At 41.4% G+C, this 19,905-nt stretch overlaps 6 protein-coding genes across 6 annotated transcripts; 3 read left to right on the forward strand and 3 right to left on the reverse strand.

The window, feature by feature from the left end:
* Positions 1-608: 608 nt before the first annotated feature.
* Positions 609-1,130, forward strand: EAF01_004601 (uncharacterized protein; the record flags this gene model as incomplete). The annotated part of the gene is made up of 1 exon (XM_038912855.1): positions 609-1,130. One exon carries the CDS (start codon positions 609-611, stop codon positions 1,128-1,130), a length of 522 nt encoding a protein of 173 aa, XP_038770941.1.
* Positions 1,131-2,191: 1,061 nt separating this feature from the next.
* Positions 2,192-4,060, forward strand: EAF01_004602 (uncharacterized protein; the record flags this gene model as incomplete). The annotated part of the gene is made up of 1 exon (XM_038912856.1): positions 2,192-4,060. One exon carries the CDS (start codon positions 2,192-2,194, stop codon positions 4,058-4,060), a length of 1,869 nt encoding a protein of 622 aa, XP_038770942.1.
* A 1,174-nt stretch (positions 4,061-5,234) lies between these two features.
* Positions 5,235-7,000, reverse strand: EAF01_004603 (uncharacterized protein; the record flags this gene model as incomplete). Its single annotated transcript, XM_038912857.1, has 4 exons — positions 5,235-5,771; positions 5,862-6,532; positions 6,597-6,908; positions 6,979-7,000. The coding sequence occupies 4 exons, from the start codon at positions 6,998-7,000 to the stop codon at positions 5,235-5,237; spliced, it is 1,542 nt and encodes a 513-aa protein (XP_038770943.1).
* Positions 7,001-8,640: 1,640 nt separating this feature from the next.
* On the forward strand, positions 8,641-11,925 carry EAF01_004604 (uncharacterized protein; the record flags this gene model as incomplete). The annotated part of the gene is made up of 1 exon (XM_038912858.1): positions 8,641-11,925. The coding sequence occupies one exon, from the start codon at positions 8,641-8,643 to the stop codon at positions 11,923-11,925; it is 3,285 nt and encodes a 1,094-aa protein (XP_038770944.1).
* Positions 11,926-17,814: 5,889 nt separating this feature from the next.
* Positions 17,815-18,890, reverse strand: EAF01_004605 (uncharacterized protein; the record flags this gene model as incomplete). Its single annotated transcript, XM_038912859.1, has 5 exons — positions 17,815-17,938; positions 17,998-18,134; positions 18,191-18,457; positions 18,541-18,701; positions 18,746-18,890. 5 exons carry the CDS (start codon positions 18,888-18,890, stop codon positions 17,815-17,817), a joined length of 834 nt encoding a protein of 277 aa, XP_038770945.1.
* An 86-nt stretch (positions 18,891-18,976) lies between these two features.
* EAF01_004606 (uncharacterized protein) lies at positions 18,977-19,852 on the reverse strand (the record flags this gene model as incomplete). The annotated part of the gene is given in 5 exon segments (XM_038912860.1): positions 18,977-19,067; positions 19,110-19,228; positions 19,311-19,488; positions 19,507-19,625; positions 19,676-19,852. The coding sequence occupies 5 exon segments, from the start codon at positions 19,850-19,852 to the stop codon at positions 18,977-18,979; spliced, it is 684 nt and encodes a 227-aa protein (XP_038770946.1).
* Between the last annotated feature and the right edge of the window lie 53 nt (positions 19,853-19,905).

Consider the following 19,905-nt stretch of genomic DNA (forward strand, 5'->3'; position numbering starts at 1 on the left):
AGTTTTGTATGGGAAATTTGGGAGATCTCGAATATTCATGATATTCTCGAGGATAACATATTCCAAAATTGTTAAAGGCATCAACCATGCGATTCTAGATATAACGGTCCATATACATCGTTTCTTTCGCTGCTGGTATTACGCCGTATCAAGTCCGCTAGGTATATTCTAGCATCTTATCTTAACAACGAAGTGTGAAAATCTGATTCGCAGAAGCTCTATGCTTGGAAAAGTATCTTTACCATAGTTAAAGAAACGGCTTATAGCCTTTCGTCATTTTCTCAAAGATTCTGGAATACAATTGAGCTTTTGATGTCAAATACACATTATTTGAAGCTCTTCATTGATTTCTCTTACAATACTCATCCAGTCATCCCTATCCAGAATACCATTTTCCTTCCATTCTCGAGATTGACCACATAGCTCCGGCTCTTTCAAGATTACCAAGTCTTTAATGGCACTCGGACATAATAGCACAAGGTACTTCAGCTTGTCTCATATCAGACCCAAACCAAAATCACACAAAAATCCCATCTCCGAGGATACTTCCTATTTGGCGCCGTCCTGAGAAAGAGTACTTCAAAGTCCCTTAAACTGTAACAAAAGCCATGTGTCGTAACCAAACACCACGTCACTGGTGCTGTCATACCCCCGGCCGAATTGGCGGCATTGACCCAAACGATCGAATCGTTCCCGATACCCCAACTCCAGCACCAGATTGCAATGGAAATGGTCCATCCTGTCCCTCCTACCGCGAACGCAAGCGCAAATATTTCCAGCAAAAACAATTATGTCCAGATTGCACCAGCAAAATCAATCAATTCCCTCGAGTAAAAAATGAACTCAAAACCTGGAGCAGAAAAATCTTCTACCACAAAGTAACCAGCGAGGCTGTGGATTTCTTGAATGATAAAAGCAGGGATAATGGCGAACAGATATTGACGGATAGTGAAAAGCTTCAAGTCCGGGATAGTGTCGAGAGGCATTTTGATATTGCGATTCAGGAGTCATATTATGCGGAGCTGTTTGCTTTCCAGTTTGAATACTTTAGGAACGATGGACTTCTTGGGGATGTCAAGCGGAGAGTTTTATCAGAGACGGAAAATCGAATTGCGAGGAAGGTCAATTAGTTGAAAGATATCTTGCTCTGGATCAGCTTCGAGAAATTACAACGGACAGTTATTCTGAAGTTGAAGTTCATCCTCTGTCCTATGAAGTTATCTCTCGTGCTTGATCATCTTCAGAGATCGTTTTAAGACTTATTTGATGATATTCTTCATGCCTTTAATTTGATTTGACATTACCGTACAATTTATCTTATATTTCCTATAATCATTAGAACAACCTAGCAAATTTTATTTCTGGATATATCCGTTGATAAACGATATTAAGTGTGTCTGATATCATGCTTTGAACCATAGTAGAATAACCGAGAATCATTTAGCTTTCTACCTCAGTAAGTCGAATCATAGCGTGCGGATATTTTAAGGCATCCGGTATAATTCGAAGCCTTTCCTACACATATTCCCCCCCCTAGGATGAAACTCCAATCCGCCAGCAATAAGCCATAAGCGGCTACATGTCATGCCCGCACACCATCCGTCTTGGGTGGCTTGGAAACTCTCCGTGCCGCATTTTAGGCAGACGAATAATTTTCCGAAATTGATTTCTTGGTTTCGAGTTCTTCACTGTTTCTGGGGAATTATGCAAGAATTCTTACGTTAGAGTTGTATTGATTTCATTGGCGTTGAATCTTCAATTCTACAATTTTTCTATCGTTGTGTTTTGTAGTCAGGCTGTCAGCCCGAGTTGCATAGCCGACCTACCTCAAGGGCCGCGGCCGGTCTCAATAGCAACAAATAACGGAATTCATTCGAGAATCTACCCATGTTTTTCATGTTTGCTGATGCGTAGCTCACAAGTATCGAGGGGTTCATTTGAGAACCCATGATAATGCGCCCGAGCTGGCATGTCAGGAAATCTCAAGATCGTAATCAGTCGTGTTTATAGAGCTGTGTAACTAAATTGAAGTGTGGCTTAGTGAGTGCCTATTGACATGAATCATCTTTATAACTCTAGATTCTACCCATATATCAAGATACAAAATCAAGATCAAAGTCTTCAAAATAATCATCATTTTGTCAATTTCACGTCAAGTTAATTTCAATCAAAGATTATCCTCAACATCAGCATGTCAACAAAACCAGAATTCGACTTCGATACTCTATTATCCGATTCTGCAGCCAGGAACAATGAAAATAGTGGTAAGGCTGCCACAAAACCTGCCCAAAATTCCAGTACCGACGGCTTCATATCAAGTATTGGATTTCAACCTCCTACTCCACTTTCTAGTGCAAATCCCACTTCAAGTGCGACACCTACTAGACCTCAATTCTCACCATTGTCCACTCCCCTTTTTGGAGCCTCGCTAAATACCACATCTGAATCAAATCCATTACGATCAGGCTTCAGTGCATCATCCACTACAACATATGAATCAAGTGACAATGACTCTTGCTCTCGTTCTCTTTTTTCTTTTACTCCTAACCCTGCTACTACACCTGGCTCACTATTCGGGAGTACTTTTCGATCTGACTTTGGTGCATCATCCACTACAACACATACATCAATTAACAATGGCTCTTCCTCTCGCCCTACTTTTTCTTTTACTGCTAACCCTGCTGCTGCAACTGGCTCACTATTCGGGAGTACTTCCGTGCATTCTCCGACAACGTCAAATGCAAACTCAAGACCATTATTTGGATACGCATCATCGAGCAACAATCCATCTTTCGGAAGCGGGAGCTATGTCCCATCAATTGCTACATTAACGCCCAATAAACCGGTCCAAATATCCACGCACGTACCGGCTTTCAATTTCCTGCCAACAGATGCGAATGATCCGGCCACTACTTCGGTGACCCCAACTCTAGAATCCATAGAATTTTCTTTCAACAATCTCAATATATCCACCGAGCAAGGAACAGACAGACCTCATGCACCTCACACATCTCACATCAAAACCACTTCTCCCACACTAGCACCCTCAAATCCACCAATACCCATCACTACCACATCCTCCGACAATTCCATTCTCACCCACAATCACTATGATCTAAACTCCGCCCGTGCACCTCCTTCTCCTTCTCATTCGCACGATTTCACTTTGGATCTCGAATCCGAGGACCCACGTACACATTATCAAACCATCCAATTTCACCGAAAATGGACTTCTCATTTGATTTCTCACCTCACTGGTATTCCTATCATCCGCGCTACAACCCCTCTTTCTCACCGACCCGACCACCCCAACGAACTCAAAACTCTCACTCATCACCTTAATCGACTTCCCGTAAACGAGCTCACCACTGCTGAATCCGAGCTCGAGGCTCTAATTACGCATCTACTCTCCCGCCCGGTCCTCTACACCCCCCAAAGTTCCCTTCCCAAACCTGACACCCTCCTCTACCGCGTACACGCTGCAACGTCCAAATCTCCCTTTGACCGCACCACAGGTATTCGCTGCTCAGGCTGGATAGACAGTCTCTACATCTCCGACACAGCAGACTCGAGACAAGCCGACGGCCGAGCATTCCAATCCCATTGTAATCGCGACAAGGTTCCTAGTCCCTACATATCCGTGTCTACATCCGTTGCACGACTTATGAGATTGTCCGATTGGCCGAGAGAGGAAGAAGCGGAAAGTCGTGTATTTGTTATCTCGCTGAATCGACTTAGACGATTGGGGATCAAAGCCCAAAGTACAAATCTATATTTTGATGAATTTTTGGATTCCGCAGGAGAACGGACTTACAGGCCAAATGGATGGAATAATTACGAGAATGGAGTGAGTTATGTGACAGATAGTCATTGGTTGGTAGAGGAATGGATACCGGATCAGGCGATTGTCAGTGAGATGGATTGTGAGGAGTTTTTAAAAATAGCGGAGAGAGGGGGAATCAATTGGGAGATTGCCAGGAAAAACCCATTCAACTCAGAATTAGAGCCACTGAAGATCGACTTGGAAAAGTGGCCTAAAAGAGATGTGCGAGCAGAATAGTGCGGCACGGAACAGTCCCAGTCTTAGCACAGCGAAATCAGAGCTCAGGTGAAGACATTTTGCAGAGGACCCAGGAATTGCAATATCGGAGTTAAGATCCAGTGAAAAGGAGGGGAGAAGAACTGAGAGAGATACTAGTGCAACTAGGACGATCCCGCCAGATTCAGGTATGGACCTAGCCGCCTCGCTATCTCAACTGGAAGACGCAACGAATAATTTGATTTGGATACACGAATAAAGATACGGGTCGTTGAAGTCTCGGCTAATATGATTTGGATATGCATGTCGATTTGAGGCTATCTTTACTAGCTTTGTGTTAGTTTCTTTTTTCGAGTTTGGTTGTCATTATTTTTGGAGTTCTTGGTATGTTCGAGTTTTTTCCCGGTATTGAACTTACCAATTATATACATAGAATCAGATTTTCTTCCAATTCTAATCCTACATTAAATTTCTCATCACGTGTACACGTATTCTCATCGTAGACAATTTCTCTCTCCCCCATAGCGCCTACAAGAACGTCAAACAGACACACTAGTCTCATACACTACCAATATGTACCCCCACGAAAGAAAAATGACATATGACATCGTCGCTAACATTCTTTATCTTTACTTAAGCATACTATACTCAGTAAATATTCCTACAAGGTGTCCATCTTGAAGGTCCTCTATATCTGAGAAGAATGAAGATGTACTGTTGCTATCACTCGTTTCTGTTCGACCAGTATAGTAATTATCTGGTAGTTGCACTGTGCTATCGGAAAATGATCAATGTAGCTGTTTCTTTTCTCTTCCCTGGTGGTCTATGTATAGATCGATAGAGTCAAATTTATTGCCAGAGTCTGCCGCATGAACAACCAAAACGTCTAAAAAAACCTCAACGAAACGGTGATATTAGCGAACGTGAATGAAGTATTAGGAATAGATTGGGTCGCGTGACCAAAAAGATACAGAAAGAAACTAGAAACTTAGATAAGGAATGATGAGCTTGAACTTTGCGCTGAAATCATTCATTGATTTGTTCATCCTGTGTATCTTGTGTATCGTGTGTATCTCTCTAACGCATATCTATCATCTAACCACCAGCGCCAAAATCCCGTAAAACACACATTCAAGCATCAGAATGCCCTGCATTTATCCGCCCATTTACCCACCCAATTTATTCATCTACCCATCTACTCCTTGTAGATATCGTCATCAAACTTTCCAAACCTATCTCTCCCCTCCACTTCAGCATTAACCCATACACTAACACTTGTCCCCGGACATCTGAAAACTCCCCATCCATCCTCTCCAATCTCTACCTCTCCTTGTTCCCAGCTCAAGACATCCGTCCATTTTTCTCTCGCATGTATTTCACCTACAAACATTCTCTTCTCTCCTGGTCCCGCATTACTCAATACCACTGCGCAACCGAATGGTCGATCCCAAGTTCCATATCTCACCCAGCCAATACAGGTTGCGTAATCGAAATAATCTTTTTGCTCGCCATATGCGTAGAGTTTTCTAGCCAGAGCGAGATTTGGGAGTGCACCACCGCAAGATGGAGGGAAGGGATGTTCGCCCTTTATGCCGTAAAGATCACCGTAGAAGATGCAGGGGTAGCCGTCGAAGCGGAGGAGGATGAGGGCATAGGCGAGGGGTTTGAAGAAAGGTTCTATGGGAGCTTCGAGGGCTTGGTAAGGTTGGGTATCGTGGTTCATGACTAGTGTCTAGAGAGTTGTTAGTTTTCCGTGTTTGAGAGGAAGAAAGGGGAAAGTGAAAGAGAGTTCCGAGGTAAACAAAAGAAAGGAACGACTTACAACAGCATTAACTGGTGCGGTCTGAACCAAGGTATCATTAAAGACACCCCTCAAGTCTCCTCCCTCTGTCTTGCTCAATTTGCTGAAGTTATAAACCAATGGTGCATCAAAAAGACTAAATTTTCTGCCCATGCGATCCAAATATTTGTTCATATCATCCAAGCTATCCTTCCAAAATTCTCCTACGAAGAACCATCCTTGGCCATATTTATCATTCATAAGAGTAATGAACTTTCTCAGAAAATCCTCACTGAAGTGTTTGACCGCATCGAATCTCACTCCCTTTAGTGTGATTTGATCTCCGAGCCACCCTCCCCAATTCAATACATCTTTTTCTACTTCTGGATGATCGTAGTCTAAATCTGCGAACATGAGGTAATCGTAATTGCCCTTTTCAGAATCGACATCGCCGTCATCTGCCCAATCCTTTGTTTTATCTCCGAGAATCTTGTAAATTGCAGTCTTTTGGTTTGCGTCGTTGTAATCAGTGCCAGAGAAGTGATACCAGTGGTACTTTTGTTTCGAATATTTATCGCCACGGCCGGGAAAGTCAAATCCGAGCCAGCCTTCGATTTCATATGGGCCTGAGATGTTCTTTGTGCGGTCTTCCTCGTCGACTTCCTGGGCAAGACACTTTTCTTTATGGTCTGCTGCTGCTTTGTGATTGAGGACTTGAGGGAGAAGAGAATGTTAGCTTTTTCCCCTTGAAGATATATTGTTCTGAGGAGGTAATACCAGCATCCCAATAGATTCCTACTCCTACTTCATTGGCTTTCTTCACCATTTTTACCAACTCTTCCTTGTTACCCCATTTTGTACCCTTCCCTCCCTTTTGTTCGAATTCTCCCAAATCATATAAATCATAAACATCATAACCATTTCCAGATTGAGAGGAAGCTTTACATCCGGGTGGGATCCACATGTTATCGATACCGGTAGCTTTGAGAGAAGGGATTGCATCGTGGAGTCTTTGCCAATGCTTATGATCGTCTGGAACATACCATTCAAAGGCTTGGAGCATGGTCATATTCTCCGGAGTAGGTTTTCCTATTGATGTTAGGTGCCTTCTTTTGAGATGGGGATATTGGAGTAGTTGAGAAATTGAGAGGTTTCTTACTTTCTTCATTGATGTCCCCCATATTGGATGACTTTGAAGAGACGTTTCTTGGGGTTGATGGATAACCAAAAGTATGTTGTCGTTGTAGAAGCAGAATGCAGATGTATAGGAATTAGAAAAAAGGTAAGAAAGCTATAGGGAAATTCATGAGAATAAATAAAGAATTTCAAAGATGGAATCGTCGTAAGTTTTACAACAAATTCCATTTTCGAAACTCGGATGCCCCTCCCTCCATTATTCCAAGTTAAATAATTCACCCCGCCTGATTTTCCAGTATTGGACTGGGGCTAGAATAGAGCTTCGCGACAAATAAGCTTGGAAATGATAGACTAACTGCCAATTTCCACCTTCTAGCCTCTAAGACCTTGATTTTAGAAGGGAAATGCATGAAGGAAAGATAAGACTAGTTGACCCCTGGAACTAACAAAGGTATCATGACGTGGGGTAGCAAGGAATGATTATTTTTGGGCACGACTTTAAGCATTCTAGAATATGAAGCTTTTCCAATAATGTTACAATTTAATATCGTGATGTTTGTAGCGACGACAAGCCTCGCCTCGCCTTGTCATGATATGGTACCTAGAGACCTAGAGACCTTTTGTTACACGACTTATTATTAACCGGCATTTTGTACGACGAGAGCAAGAAGTGAGAGTGTCATATCTTGTCACTGGCCCGTTTCTATCGGCTCGGATCTTGGCTGGATATTATTTAATTACTCGAATCTATAGTTATGCAGTACAACATTCGAAGGGTTGGTAACGGTAACGGTAACGGTAACGATAATAACGTTCTCGGTAACGGTCTCGTTATTATCGAGTATTTGTGTTACAATAACTATCATTACAATATCAAGAAATGAATGCATCGCGAGTTTATTAGTCGACGCTCCAAACAAGACACCCAAGACTTCATTCAGGAACAGAGTAGAGATCAACTCTTGGTCCCTGACATCCCCCCACTTGGTCTGTCGGTCAGATAGGAATTCCCCAGACCAAGATAATAAGTGAAGAAGCGTAAGTACCAAGGAGAAGTGTTACGAAGCAGCAGACGAGGAACCGACCAAACGACCAAACGACCAAACGTCAACAAGCACGCAAAAATGAAGCATCGTGAACCATCCATGTTGACATTGACTTTTTTGTCACTCACCGACATTCTAGAAAGTTTGGTAGATGATTCTCAATTCAACCCGAAAAAGAGTCCGGAGACGATTCAACCCTACCTCCCTACCATTTTAGATTCAATTGATTTGTTGATTGTTGATTTTCCCCGCCATTCATTCCACTTTCTAGTTTGGCATCTCTACGAAGGGTACGAAGTAGCAGCTATTAATTGAAAGAGCGGTCCCCTGGTCGCCTGGTCCCCTACAAGTATTTATATGGTTACCACGACAACCGAACAATCTCAACACTTACACAGCACTCTTCCATTTCATCAGATATCTTACACTTCCAATGATTTCAAATGCTTTAATGATATTCTTGTAAATTCACTCCGTACACCTGTTGTCAAACCCTCCCACTTCATCCTCGTACCAATCATCAAGATTAATCGACGGGTTGCTGCATGAAACTGTTTCACAGATCCGTCAATATTTACTTCCCGATCGTCGCTATAAACGGGTATACCCAACGGGATTATATTGACAGTCGAGGTCAAATGTCGCAATCAAGTTCTCGTCGACAGTCAGACTTTAATATTCATGAAGATTCCAATTATCTGGATGATATGGTCGAAGAAAAAGATATCCAGGAAGTAGACGGGGAGAATGCGACAAGTGAGGGGAAAGATATTGGTGATGTAGTGTCTCAATTGGAGGATCCACCAGGAAATACAAAAGAGAATTTGGAAATGGAGGAATCTGAGGTTGAAGGATATTCAATATTGGATCAAGAGTTCCCGGAGTTACAAGAGGACGATTCGATACTCGCGAGGCCAGAAACAAAACACAACGAACACGATGACTGCGAAAACTGCAAACACGCAAGGGAGGAGAAGCGCACACGAGCAGAGGCAAGAGAATTACAGATGCGACGAATCGATGCGGAAATCAAGGATGCAGCACGAAAGGTTGTGGAGAGCTTTGAAAAGAAGGATACCGAAAGGAGTACGGCTACGAACGAGTACGAGGATTTAATCCTTAGCACACAAGCGGCGGAAAGTAATGAACCAGAGGATCATGATGATTCTCTTTCGAGCACAGGAATCGATGAGAGCTACGAAAGAAATTCATACAATGGGCAAGATGGAACGGATTTGACATACGATATCACAAACGCTACGCTGGAAGACGAAGAACAAACGGAGGACGAGGACAGTATTCTTCACCACGATCTTTCTAGTACCGATGCCGAAACAGAACGGGGAGACTATGATATGGAAAGGAGAGATAGCAGCTCACGTTATGGAGATGTCGAAGACGATGTTTTCACTGATGGTTCCGACAAGAGTCCTCGATTATCAATAGGTACCGCAGAGGAAGAATCCAGCAAAGTGAACATAAGTAATCGAAACTCATGGCAATCAAGTCAACATCTCGATTTAAGTGAAGAAGCTCACCAATTAGTGAAACTTAATTCACCTGTTGTTGGTGAAGAAGCTGCTACAGAATCTATCATCTCAAGAATTCCTAGCGGTACTTCTCATTCTCGTACGTCTGCACCAAGAGCAAGGGATTCATCATGCAGTCCTAGAAAAGTATCACGTCATCCATTTCGCACACCGTCAGATATAAGGGCGATGCAAATGTATTCACCAGCTCCTTCGCTGTTTTCCACACCTTATTCAGTAAAACGACAACAAAATCCTACTGTTTCTCGTCTCGGTACTCCAAATGGCTCTCAATACTCTAAAAGTCGGACGCCCACTCGTTTCAAGAAAACTAGAGAAGAATCATCTCTTGTACTTCTTCACGTTACCGTTCTTCCATTGCAATGGCAATACGCCAAAGCTATTTTGGCTCCAGAACTTCCTGCAAATCTTTACAGTATTCGTGAGGCATATTATCTTTTACAAGAAAAGCTTAGCGAAACCATTCTTACTCGTGGAATATTGCTACCTCATCCACAAGATAGTTATGAATGTCTTCAAGAGCGTTTTCTTGATGCTTTAGAACTTCCAGTCCGACCCCGGGCTAAAATCCTCCGATGTGGGCATTATATGGGTCCTAACACCACATCTTCGGACGATGACTCAGACGAGAGAGATAGTGGATTTGGTAGCACTGGAAGATTTAGACCCAGACCGGAGAAAGTCTGGTGCGATATTTGCCGTCGAGACGTCAGGTACGAAGATGATGACCTAGACGAAGATGATAAAAGATTTAACGTCAAGATCTTCGCAAGCAACGGCTTAATGAGAGCTGGGGCCTGGGCAGCTGCATGGCGAGAGATGGAAAGGGTAGACATCGAAATTGAACCATTTGTTCAACCATGGATGGTTGAAGATATGGAGGATTTAATCGAGAGACTACGAGAAGCGGAAGAGAGAGATGAGGATGATTATGGACATTATTCAGATGATTCGAGTAGGGAAAGTTTAGGGTCGGAAGCTCAGAGGTTACATGAACAGGGGATGGACAAGGTTACATTGAGACAGAAGAGAGGGGGCTTGGAAGGGAGAATTCAAAGAAACGAATGGTTGGCTGTTGCGTCTAAGGCTGCGGTAGAAGAAGCGGAGAACTGCGCGAGGGAGGCTGAAGCCCTAAGGCTGAGAGAAGAAGAGTTGGCGAAGGCTAAAGAGAAAGAAGCTAGACGGGTTGAAGAAGAAGCCAAAATCTTGCGACTCCGAAAAGAATCAGAAGCAGCCCAAAAAGCGGAGGAGGAAGCTAGAAAACTTCGCGTTGAAGCGGAAACCTTGAGCCTCCAAGAAGAAGAAGCCGAGAAAATACGTATTGAAGCTGAAGCTGAAGTTACACGGCTTGTGGAAGAAGTCAATAGAGCCCAAGAGTCATCCGACCTTGCTCCTGGGTCATCACAACATAATGACGATGGCCAAGCCGCCAAAGATCTGGAAGCAGAAGCCCTAAGAATCTATGAAGAAGAAATGGCATTAGAAGAAGAAGCACAACGTATTTTCGACGCAGAGCTTGCAGATCAAAGAATTCTTGAGGAACAAGCCAGGGAGATTATGGAGGAAGAAGAAAGTTTGAGGAAAGTTAAGGAGGAAGAAAAGTTGCCACAGAAAATCGTGAATCAGGAAAAGGAAGCAGAAAAAACGAGATTACGGGACATTACTGAAGAAGCTTCATCCCGAAGTGAAACGGCACAATTTTCTTCTACTTATGCTCCAACTTCGAAGCCGAAGACTCCTACGAGGGCGGTAGAAGGAGACGAAACACTCACCGAACTGCTAGTCAAAGCAGCTCGTGTAGCGATGCGTGATAGGAAAAATATACTCATCTTAGTTCTTAGCGTGGTAGTGCTAATCCTCACGCTAAAGCCAACTTCAACTCATGGACTTGAAGGGACAAAATCTGTTCCGGATATCATTTTCCAGAACCATAGGTATGAAGTTGGTCAGATTGTCGATCAGAAAGCTTATGCTGCTTCTGAGAGAGCTTTACCCATGAGGGAGATTGAAAGTTCAATTAAGTGGAAAGGTCAGGGAAGGGATGTGGTCATCACGAGCTCAGCGCCAGCTGTGGTGCATGGTGAGACTCTTGAGGTAACAAATAAAGGAGGAAGATTAGAGATTGATGCTCCTATTCCGAAGGAGATTGAGAAGCCTCTTCAAATCAGTGCTTCTGGAACAGAGAATCTCCAGACGGCGAAAGAGAAGAATCCAGTCTTGGAGATTGGAATGGAGGTTAAGGAAACTGTGTCAAAATATACTCCAACCTTCGATTTCGTCTCAGATGCAAGTTTTGAAACAGCAGATTTACCAGCACCCGATACAGAACCTCAAGGGGAAAATTCAAATATCGACAGTAATACCGAATCATGAATCGGGAAAAATTTTAACAGAAAGAAGAAGGAAAGTTCAGCGAATAATTTTGTGGTTCATTTGGTACAGATAGAATATGTTCAGATACCTGATTACCAGTCCTGTGAGCGCATGCATGTTGGAGTATTATATAGCGAATGCGAATGAATGAGCGATTATGTTGATTAGTTAGTTGTTGGATTGTTTATGTGATGTTATGGTTATGGTTATAGTTTGTTTGTTTGGAATTTTGGATAGAATTTAGGATTCTTACGCTCTTTTTTATCTTGGCCTGGCTTGGCTTGGATGAATGTTTGGATGAATGTTTGGATGAATGTTTGGATGATGTTGATGACTGGAATTGGCAGGATACAATCGTCTGTGGTGTTTGGAACTTGAGAAATGATGAAGTTGGAAATCTTATTGTGAAGCATGATGAAAGGGAAGGGTGAGGGTAGTGGGGTTGTATATATTGTTGTGAAGTTTGTTTGGATGGACGAATGAATGGATGAATGTAGTTGGTAGGATAAAATCGAAGGGAGAGGTTGGATTGGTAGTTAGACTAGTACTAAAATCAAATAAATTGATAACAAATGAAACTCATACATCTTTTGTTTGGAATCGTGTTAATGAGGATAGATCTTTATGAAGAGATTGTGAAATGGTCAGTCTTTAGATATAAAACTCGCCAATCTCATCCTATCTCATCTCATTCATTCAGATGCCATTGTTTATTAGATATGTAAATGGAAATCTTTTTTCAAACATCTCGTCTCATCTTCCTGGATAATATTCCCCGCTAGCTAGCTTACTAGCTTGGGAATTTGGTAAGGAGGTTAGGGGTAGGGGGTGGAGAAAGGAGGAAGTGTGTATTTGTTGAATGATGATTTGTACTATTGGTTGCATGTGTAAGATGATAGGGTTCTATTGTGCTGTTTGTGTACTGTGATATTAATAGATCTATCTATATGATTCTATATAGGTAGGTATAGCACACCGAGTTGATAATATTTACGTTTGCTCGGCTGTATTTATCCGGGCTTACTAGAAGAAGAAGTAAAGCTTGAAAGAAAAGATGGTCGCTTAGCATCTGGAGAGTGCTTTTTGAGGCAGTGATAAAGAGGCGTAGGTTGGAGTGTTTTAGCTAGGTAGGTATAGTAGAGTCGACAATGGAGGAATTTTCTTAGAATTATTGGTAGAGGGGTTGGGGTTGGGGACTGGACGGATGGTGGCAACGATTTGATTGATGAATTATGCAATTTCTAGCGAGATACTTAGTTGGAATCTTTCGAGGATCTTCGAAACGGATTTAAAGTTCATGTTTTCGAGAAGATTGTGAAGTTCTTAGATATCAGAATTGTTCAGTAAGATATCTTTGTATCATCAATATAGATTCACTTGAATGGTGAGAATTCTGTGGTCTGATAGCTCGGATGGAGGATTGAATCTTTCTTTTGGAAGCGTATCATTATTGTAATTCACCTGAATGAATAGTCTAGCATGTACATTGACTCTCAAGGTGTTCAGTCACTTGATTGTTAATATCTCCACCGGAAGAGTCTAAGCGGCCGTTTTCTAAATATCATTTTTCAAACAATTTTTAGCCTTCATTTTGAAATTAAATTGATTATTTACTAAATGACATTATATTAATTTCAATAGCAACTTTATAAAATTAAAGCCTCAATAATGTTCTATCAATTGGTATAAAATCAAATAGAATAATTATAGTTGAATGTTGAACAGACTTTTTAAGATGTAACCTTATACACAAAATATATAAGTTAAAAGGGATTGTATTCATCTGTCTAATTCTCTCTTCTTCCAAAGGAAGAATACTATTCTATAAGTTTACTATCTAAATGAGTGATATCATTTAGGGAGATATCATTACTGTCATCACTGATGGATGTTACATTAGAAGTGACGTTAAATATGACGATGGTTTATCGTGATGTTGTATGTCACGTGTTCCAACATTGACAGAGTGAAAGGACTAGAAGTGGGTCTACGTAAACACTAGACTAGCTACAAGACTAACTCCTTCAATATAGGCTTTGAATGACTCAAAGCCGTTCATTCAACTCCTGTTAATACAGTAAAGGATAATTTGTACTCACAATATGAGTAGAGGAAAATAAAATTCCTCGAGTTTATAAGATTCTTTAAATCTTACATAAATAGTAGCTGATGAGAATAAGAACTTAATAGTTAGATTTTCGAATTATCTATATTTCAAAAATAATAATCAAAAACTATTCGAAATAATCTTCTGATTAATATTCAATGAAAGAAAACATTACAAATTCTTTAAATCTTAATAAATTAAATAAAGTTTTGAATTTATAGAAATCTCATCTCAATTATTTGTTAAGTTACTATTCTCATCGAGTTATTGTTTTATATATCTTTTGAAGAGCTTCAGAAGTATAAACTCTGAAATCTATTTTCCAATCACATTATTGTTTCATTGAATGGGATGGAACAATAGGTTTTTATTTTATTGTTTGTATGATGTAGCATTAATGAGGTTCATTGTAGACGCTCTTGTTCTCTGGGAAAACGAGAGAAATAAGATAGTGGATGCTAGAAGCAGCTAGATGGTGGAGGCTATAAAGGTGGATTTATGTAGTTGCATATTGTAGAGATGGATAGACGGATGTAGTGATGTATGTAGGTGTGTATGAATGTACATTGTAAGTGGAATAGGTAGTTGAAAAGATAGGTATAGTTATGAATATGATAGGCTCGAATATAATGTGTTTTCTGAGCGGGGATTGGGGGTTCAGTGATGTGGGGAGGAGACAAAATCCCAGTGTTCCGAAGAATGACAAGTTTAGTCAGCGTTGAGAATAGTTTGATTTAGATATAACGATGGATTGAAATGAGGGATACAGGGGATTATTTTATTTATTTTGTAAAGGTAAGCAAGCTATTGAGATCAATACTCTCTGGAGTGTTTGAATTGGTATTTATAGAAGATTAGATGGATACATGACACAGGGGCTGAAAGCAGTGTTTTGGTTTGATACAGATAGAGAGAGGGAGTCTGGTTAATAATGCACAAGATTCTCTGTTTTATGAAATATAATGATACTACGTGATGCTGGGTATAGCAACCCGAGCAGACGTTGTTACATAGAATGTTCCAGGGCTAAGAAGCAGAACCGAGTCGTGGAACATCATCGCTTAATCCCTGAAAGGTACTTTTCTTTCAAATAGAGCTGTACTTTGAGTATTTTATCGAGGTATAGGTGGTATAATCGTCAATGGAGGGATTTCCTCAAAGTTGTTGATTGATTTTTGGGTGAGGGCTAAGAAGATGCTAATTGAAGTGGGTGAAGGAAAAGAAGAATTGGGGGGTTGAAAATGGAAGTGATACAATGAGGGAATGGGCAAAGATATTTGTGCACGATCTTGATATTAATGCTTCTACATCATGAAAGATTAGATTCCAGAATAGTCATATCCATTCAACTGTATGAAGTAGGCCAGCGCTAGCTGAGTAAAGTAGCTTATATACAGCTAGCATTCCAAGATATTTCTCCTCCGGACCTTCCCCCCACATACCATTCCTGTCTATTTGTGATTCTATCAAACTCCAAACATTCTCTTCTCAGGCCTAACATCCAATCATTCAATCCAGAGTCTTGAGATATCAATTGCAGCATTCAAAATATACTGCTGTCCCCACGAATCCTCTAACCAGCCCATCAAATCTCCGGTAACAATGAATTCTGCCCTAATGTTTTCATTGATAAGGGCTGCTAGATCGACATCATCCTCTGCGCCACCAATGACACTTGGTCGCTCAGCTTTAACGATGTAAATAACCCCCTGCAGGAGGATTGTGTGGGCAAGGGCAGAGAGGGATGGTAGCTTGGCGCTGCATGCGGGGCATAGCTAGTCCTTATTAGCCAGTACACTCAAAAACTATAGTAAGGTTAAGCTTACATCTTTGAGGATGTTGAAACCGTCAGTTCTCGATGGTACGACCATGAGAGGACATAAACGCCCACATTGCGAGAAGGGCAGTTGGGGTCGAGAACTGGGTGGCGACAGTGATATAATTGGTTGATTATATACATTCTAGATGGATATTTGGTAATTTTTGAAGACCTTTGGGATATATTGGAGTTCTTATTGTTGATAAGATTGTCAAGTTTTCAGATATCAGGATTGCTATGCTAGATATCTTTCTATCACCTTGCAAGATCAGTATACATCTTTCAGATTTACTTTAATGGCGAGGACTCTACATGAGTCCATAGCTCGAATGGATACTGAAAGCTTCTTTCAAAAGCGTATCATTCAGGGGAGCTCAGATCCTTCTAATTCACTTGAATGGGCTGTTTCAATCATATCACATAATCGCTCGGTTTATGTGCTCTTGATGATCTCCCACAAATGACGTATAGTTCTCATTTAACCTGAATGAGTCCACTCTCTAGCTCCAAGTTTTCTATCAGAAACATGCGATTTGCATACAGCATCTAGCATTGCTTCATGATGTCTGGCGTCGTTGCCAATTCACTCAGGTCAGCTCGCTTAATATCCGGTATCTTGCCAATTCACTTTGCGAGAATCGTTCATACGTTCGCTGGCACATGGAATGATGCCTCCATCCTTCAAACATATCACGCCATTTAACAATTATCAAACACATTTTCAGACTCACATGTGTACTGCTACTATGGCCAATAAAGCGGAGTCGATTTACAAGTGATTATGGGTATTCATTGACAGAGTCGATCCTGTCATTATTTCCACCATATCAACAATTAAATCAGAGCTCCGGTACTTGATATTTAAGTTACAAATTGAGTAATCTCATATTTAAAGCCTAAAGCTTATGTAGTGACTCTCTCTTAAGCTATAACCATGATACGTCAAGACTAAGTCGATGGAAAGGAGGCTTCGGTTATATCATGTGGACAACATTGAGTCTTGTATTCCTAGATTCATGGGGAGGCGTAATATTAATGCTAACTGCAACTTCTTCCATGGAACCTCTCAAGTTATTGTATACATTGGAAGGGTGCTGGGGCTCGAAAACAATCTCATCAGTTGTTTTTGTTCCGAAAGTGTAATCCTACAGCACGAAATTCAGGAAAGTCTTTCTCGACTACCAGTAAATTACAAATCGAAAAAATTAAGAATTTAACAGTATCCAATTAAATCAAATCTATTCACTCATTCAACTACACTCATATCTATGATATCTGCATTGGGCTCTAATTTAGCATATCCCACCATAAAAACTTTTCCTCATGACTCTTCATTCTTTAATCCTCTCATTTATATAGTTCTCAACCTTCCTGCTCAGCGCATAGAGTCTGATAAGCGCGTGATAACGCTTTAGATTCCTCTTGGCATTACTGATCCACCTGTCCAGTATCTCGAGAGAATCATCACACACAAGCTTTCTCTCTTCAACATTACAATATACCTTATCCATGTGAGTCTGCCTTCGCGAGAACAGTTGTCTGGGTATTGCCACTTTGGATGTTCGGATCTTTACTTTCCTCATCTTTCTTTTTCCGCCTTGAGAAAGAAACGGTGATTGAATTAGCCGAGATTATCCCCCTCCTGTAGCATCTATCAACTCGATAGCTTAGCAGGCTTCACTTTGAAGGTTGTCTTTTATTGGATGAGTCCAGGTGAGCTTCCTCGAAATGCCGAGCTAGTGTTTGCCATACTGGATCATTATCGTCTTTCATATATTGAATGGTGTGGGAACAAAATGAGGCCACAATTTTTTGGGGAATCTTCGCAGTAATCGAGAAGTACTTCTCAAGCTGTATTGAAGAAGCCTCCAATCAGATTGTTTGTACTCAAAATTGCGCCATTGATCGTAGAACTTTGAAAAATTAGAAGCTCTATCTTTCCATAAGTCCTCAGTGTCATCTTTCATTTGCGCCTTTCATTTGCGTGATAAACCGGCTCGTCAGCTTCCGGTGCCACACTCGGCACAGGAACATCAAATTGTCGAGATTGAAGACCGTAGCATAGGTTGTTAAAGCGATTAAAGTTCCTGCGATAGTTAAAGCTTTTCAGCTGAACAATATGTCATTAATACTCCAAACTGCCTACTCAAGTGGGTGGAGAATCGACTGTACTATGCTAAAAGACAGCGACAGAAAGAATATGCTGACGAAGGTGAGTAACTTTATGTTCTCTCCTAATTGGGTGGATGCTTGGCTTTCCATGACTCCGCTGGCATTGAATAACTTCAAGAGTTTTCAGCAATGTAAACCAGCACAGAATGACACAAGTGATTGCTTACCCCATCGCGCAGAGCTAATGCTTCTTCTCTTTCATCCGATAATCTATTGGCTATATCCTGTAGCGCCTTGAGCTTCTTTCGTATATCTTCACAATTGAGACCGAGAGACGTGCTCGCCGTCCCACTCCGAATCCTTGGGTCCTCCATAACCCTTTCTGTCTCTTCAACGTTTTTTGAAATCCTCACATGCAATTCTTTGAGAATAGAAATGGCCCAGAAATACTTCTTCGATCTCGAGAACGTCTCATCATCCACCAAGAGACGATCCTGATGATCAGGATCTCTAAAAGCCATTTTTCACTGATGAGTCCGTCGAAATATTCAGTTATCTTTGTCCAAGCAATCTTCACCTCTGTCATAGTCTTACTGACAAAGCCTGTGAAGACTACCAACATCTCCTGGTTGGTTTTTTTTGATACTCTAATTCTGAATCCAATCGAAAACTGGCTGCTGGTCGCATTTCCAGAAGGGTCCAATATTAAATATTTTCCTTTGCTGAGACCACTATGAGCTATGAGGCATTAGCCATGCGTTTACGATTATAATCTAGCGAACCTACATTATACTCGCTGTATAGCAGAACTGGAGGAAGATTTCGCTTATCTGTAACATCTGCATCCATGTTTGCCTTTTCGCTGTGAAGTTTGCCTGTTCTCCAGATGTTCCAAGGTCCCGCATCGGGAAGCTTTTCGTATTCCATGGGAGGAATCTTTTGAATTCATAGTAGACCAAATGGAAGGTGACATTTTCAAGAGCACTCTCTCCTCTCCACGTGCGAGATATACCCTAGACCTCAGAGAAGTCTATTTTTCTACTCCTTCCGATTTTATGGACAAGATGGGTGTGCCGACATTCCCGGCCCGTCATAAGTCTTATTCTTGAGTTAGTCAGCGGCTCAAGCAAAAAATGGTGATCTCACATAATTCTGCTCCATGGTGCTATGGGCAAGTTTTCAGTGACAAACTTGTCTTTATCATCAGGAGCAAATGATCTTGGCTTGCACTCGACCTTGGGTTTCCCAACCGTATAAATAATTTTCTTGCCAGAATCGAAAATTCCAACCACACTTGTTGGTTAACCATCAAGCCATTGGCAAAATCGCGTTTTCATCGGCTCGTACACGTTCTAGATGGTCGCGTATTTGATCAGGCGAAGTGTCAAGCAGCCAACGTCTCGCAAATGTCAACCGCCAGCGGCCATCCTCAGGGACTTGCCATGAGTCTCCCATAAGACGCGACCAACTATCTTCCTCACCGTCAATTAGTAGTCTCGCCGGAATATCTTCGATGCCATGATGTCTTCCTGTTCAAGTGAACTTTACTATGTCTCGGGAGTAAATATCGTGAATAGGTAAGGGCGATGCAGAAGTTGTTGTAATTCCGATCTGTGGTATATTGGTAGCAATATTGCTAGTTGCAACAGATACAGTTGTCTTCTATCAAAATATCAGCAGGCTCTTTGATATCGATCTTACTATTAGCCTACTTGGTCAAGGTTATCTAAGCTAAGTAAGGATCCCGTATTAGAAGCCGCCTTTACTTTAGACTCCGAGCTGCTATCGGCTTTTCCATCCGGTTTCTCCGTACCAATACGCTCTCTGATAGCTTTCAGCTCGGCCAAGATACCTTCGAGCAGCGGTTTCAGCAAGTCAGCCTGAGACATGATTTTAATACACGCAGACTGTAAGACTGAGCATCTCAAATATTTCTTGTGAG

The sequence above is a fragment of the Botrytis porri genome (genome assembly GCF_014898465.1).
Source record: "Botrytis porri strain MUCL 3234 chromosome Unknown BPOR_006, whole genome shotgun sequence".
NCBI lineage: Eukaryota > Fungi > Ascomycota > Leotiomycetes > Helotiales > Sclerotiniaceae > Botrytis > Botrytis porri.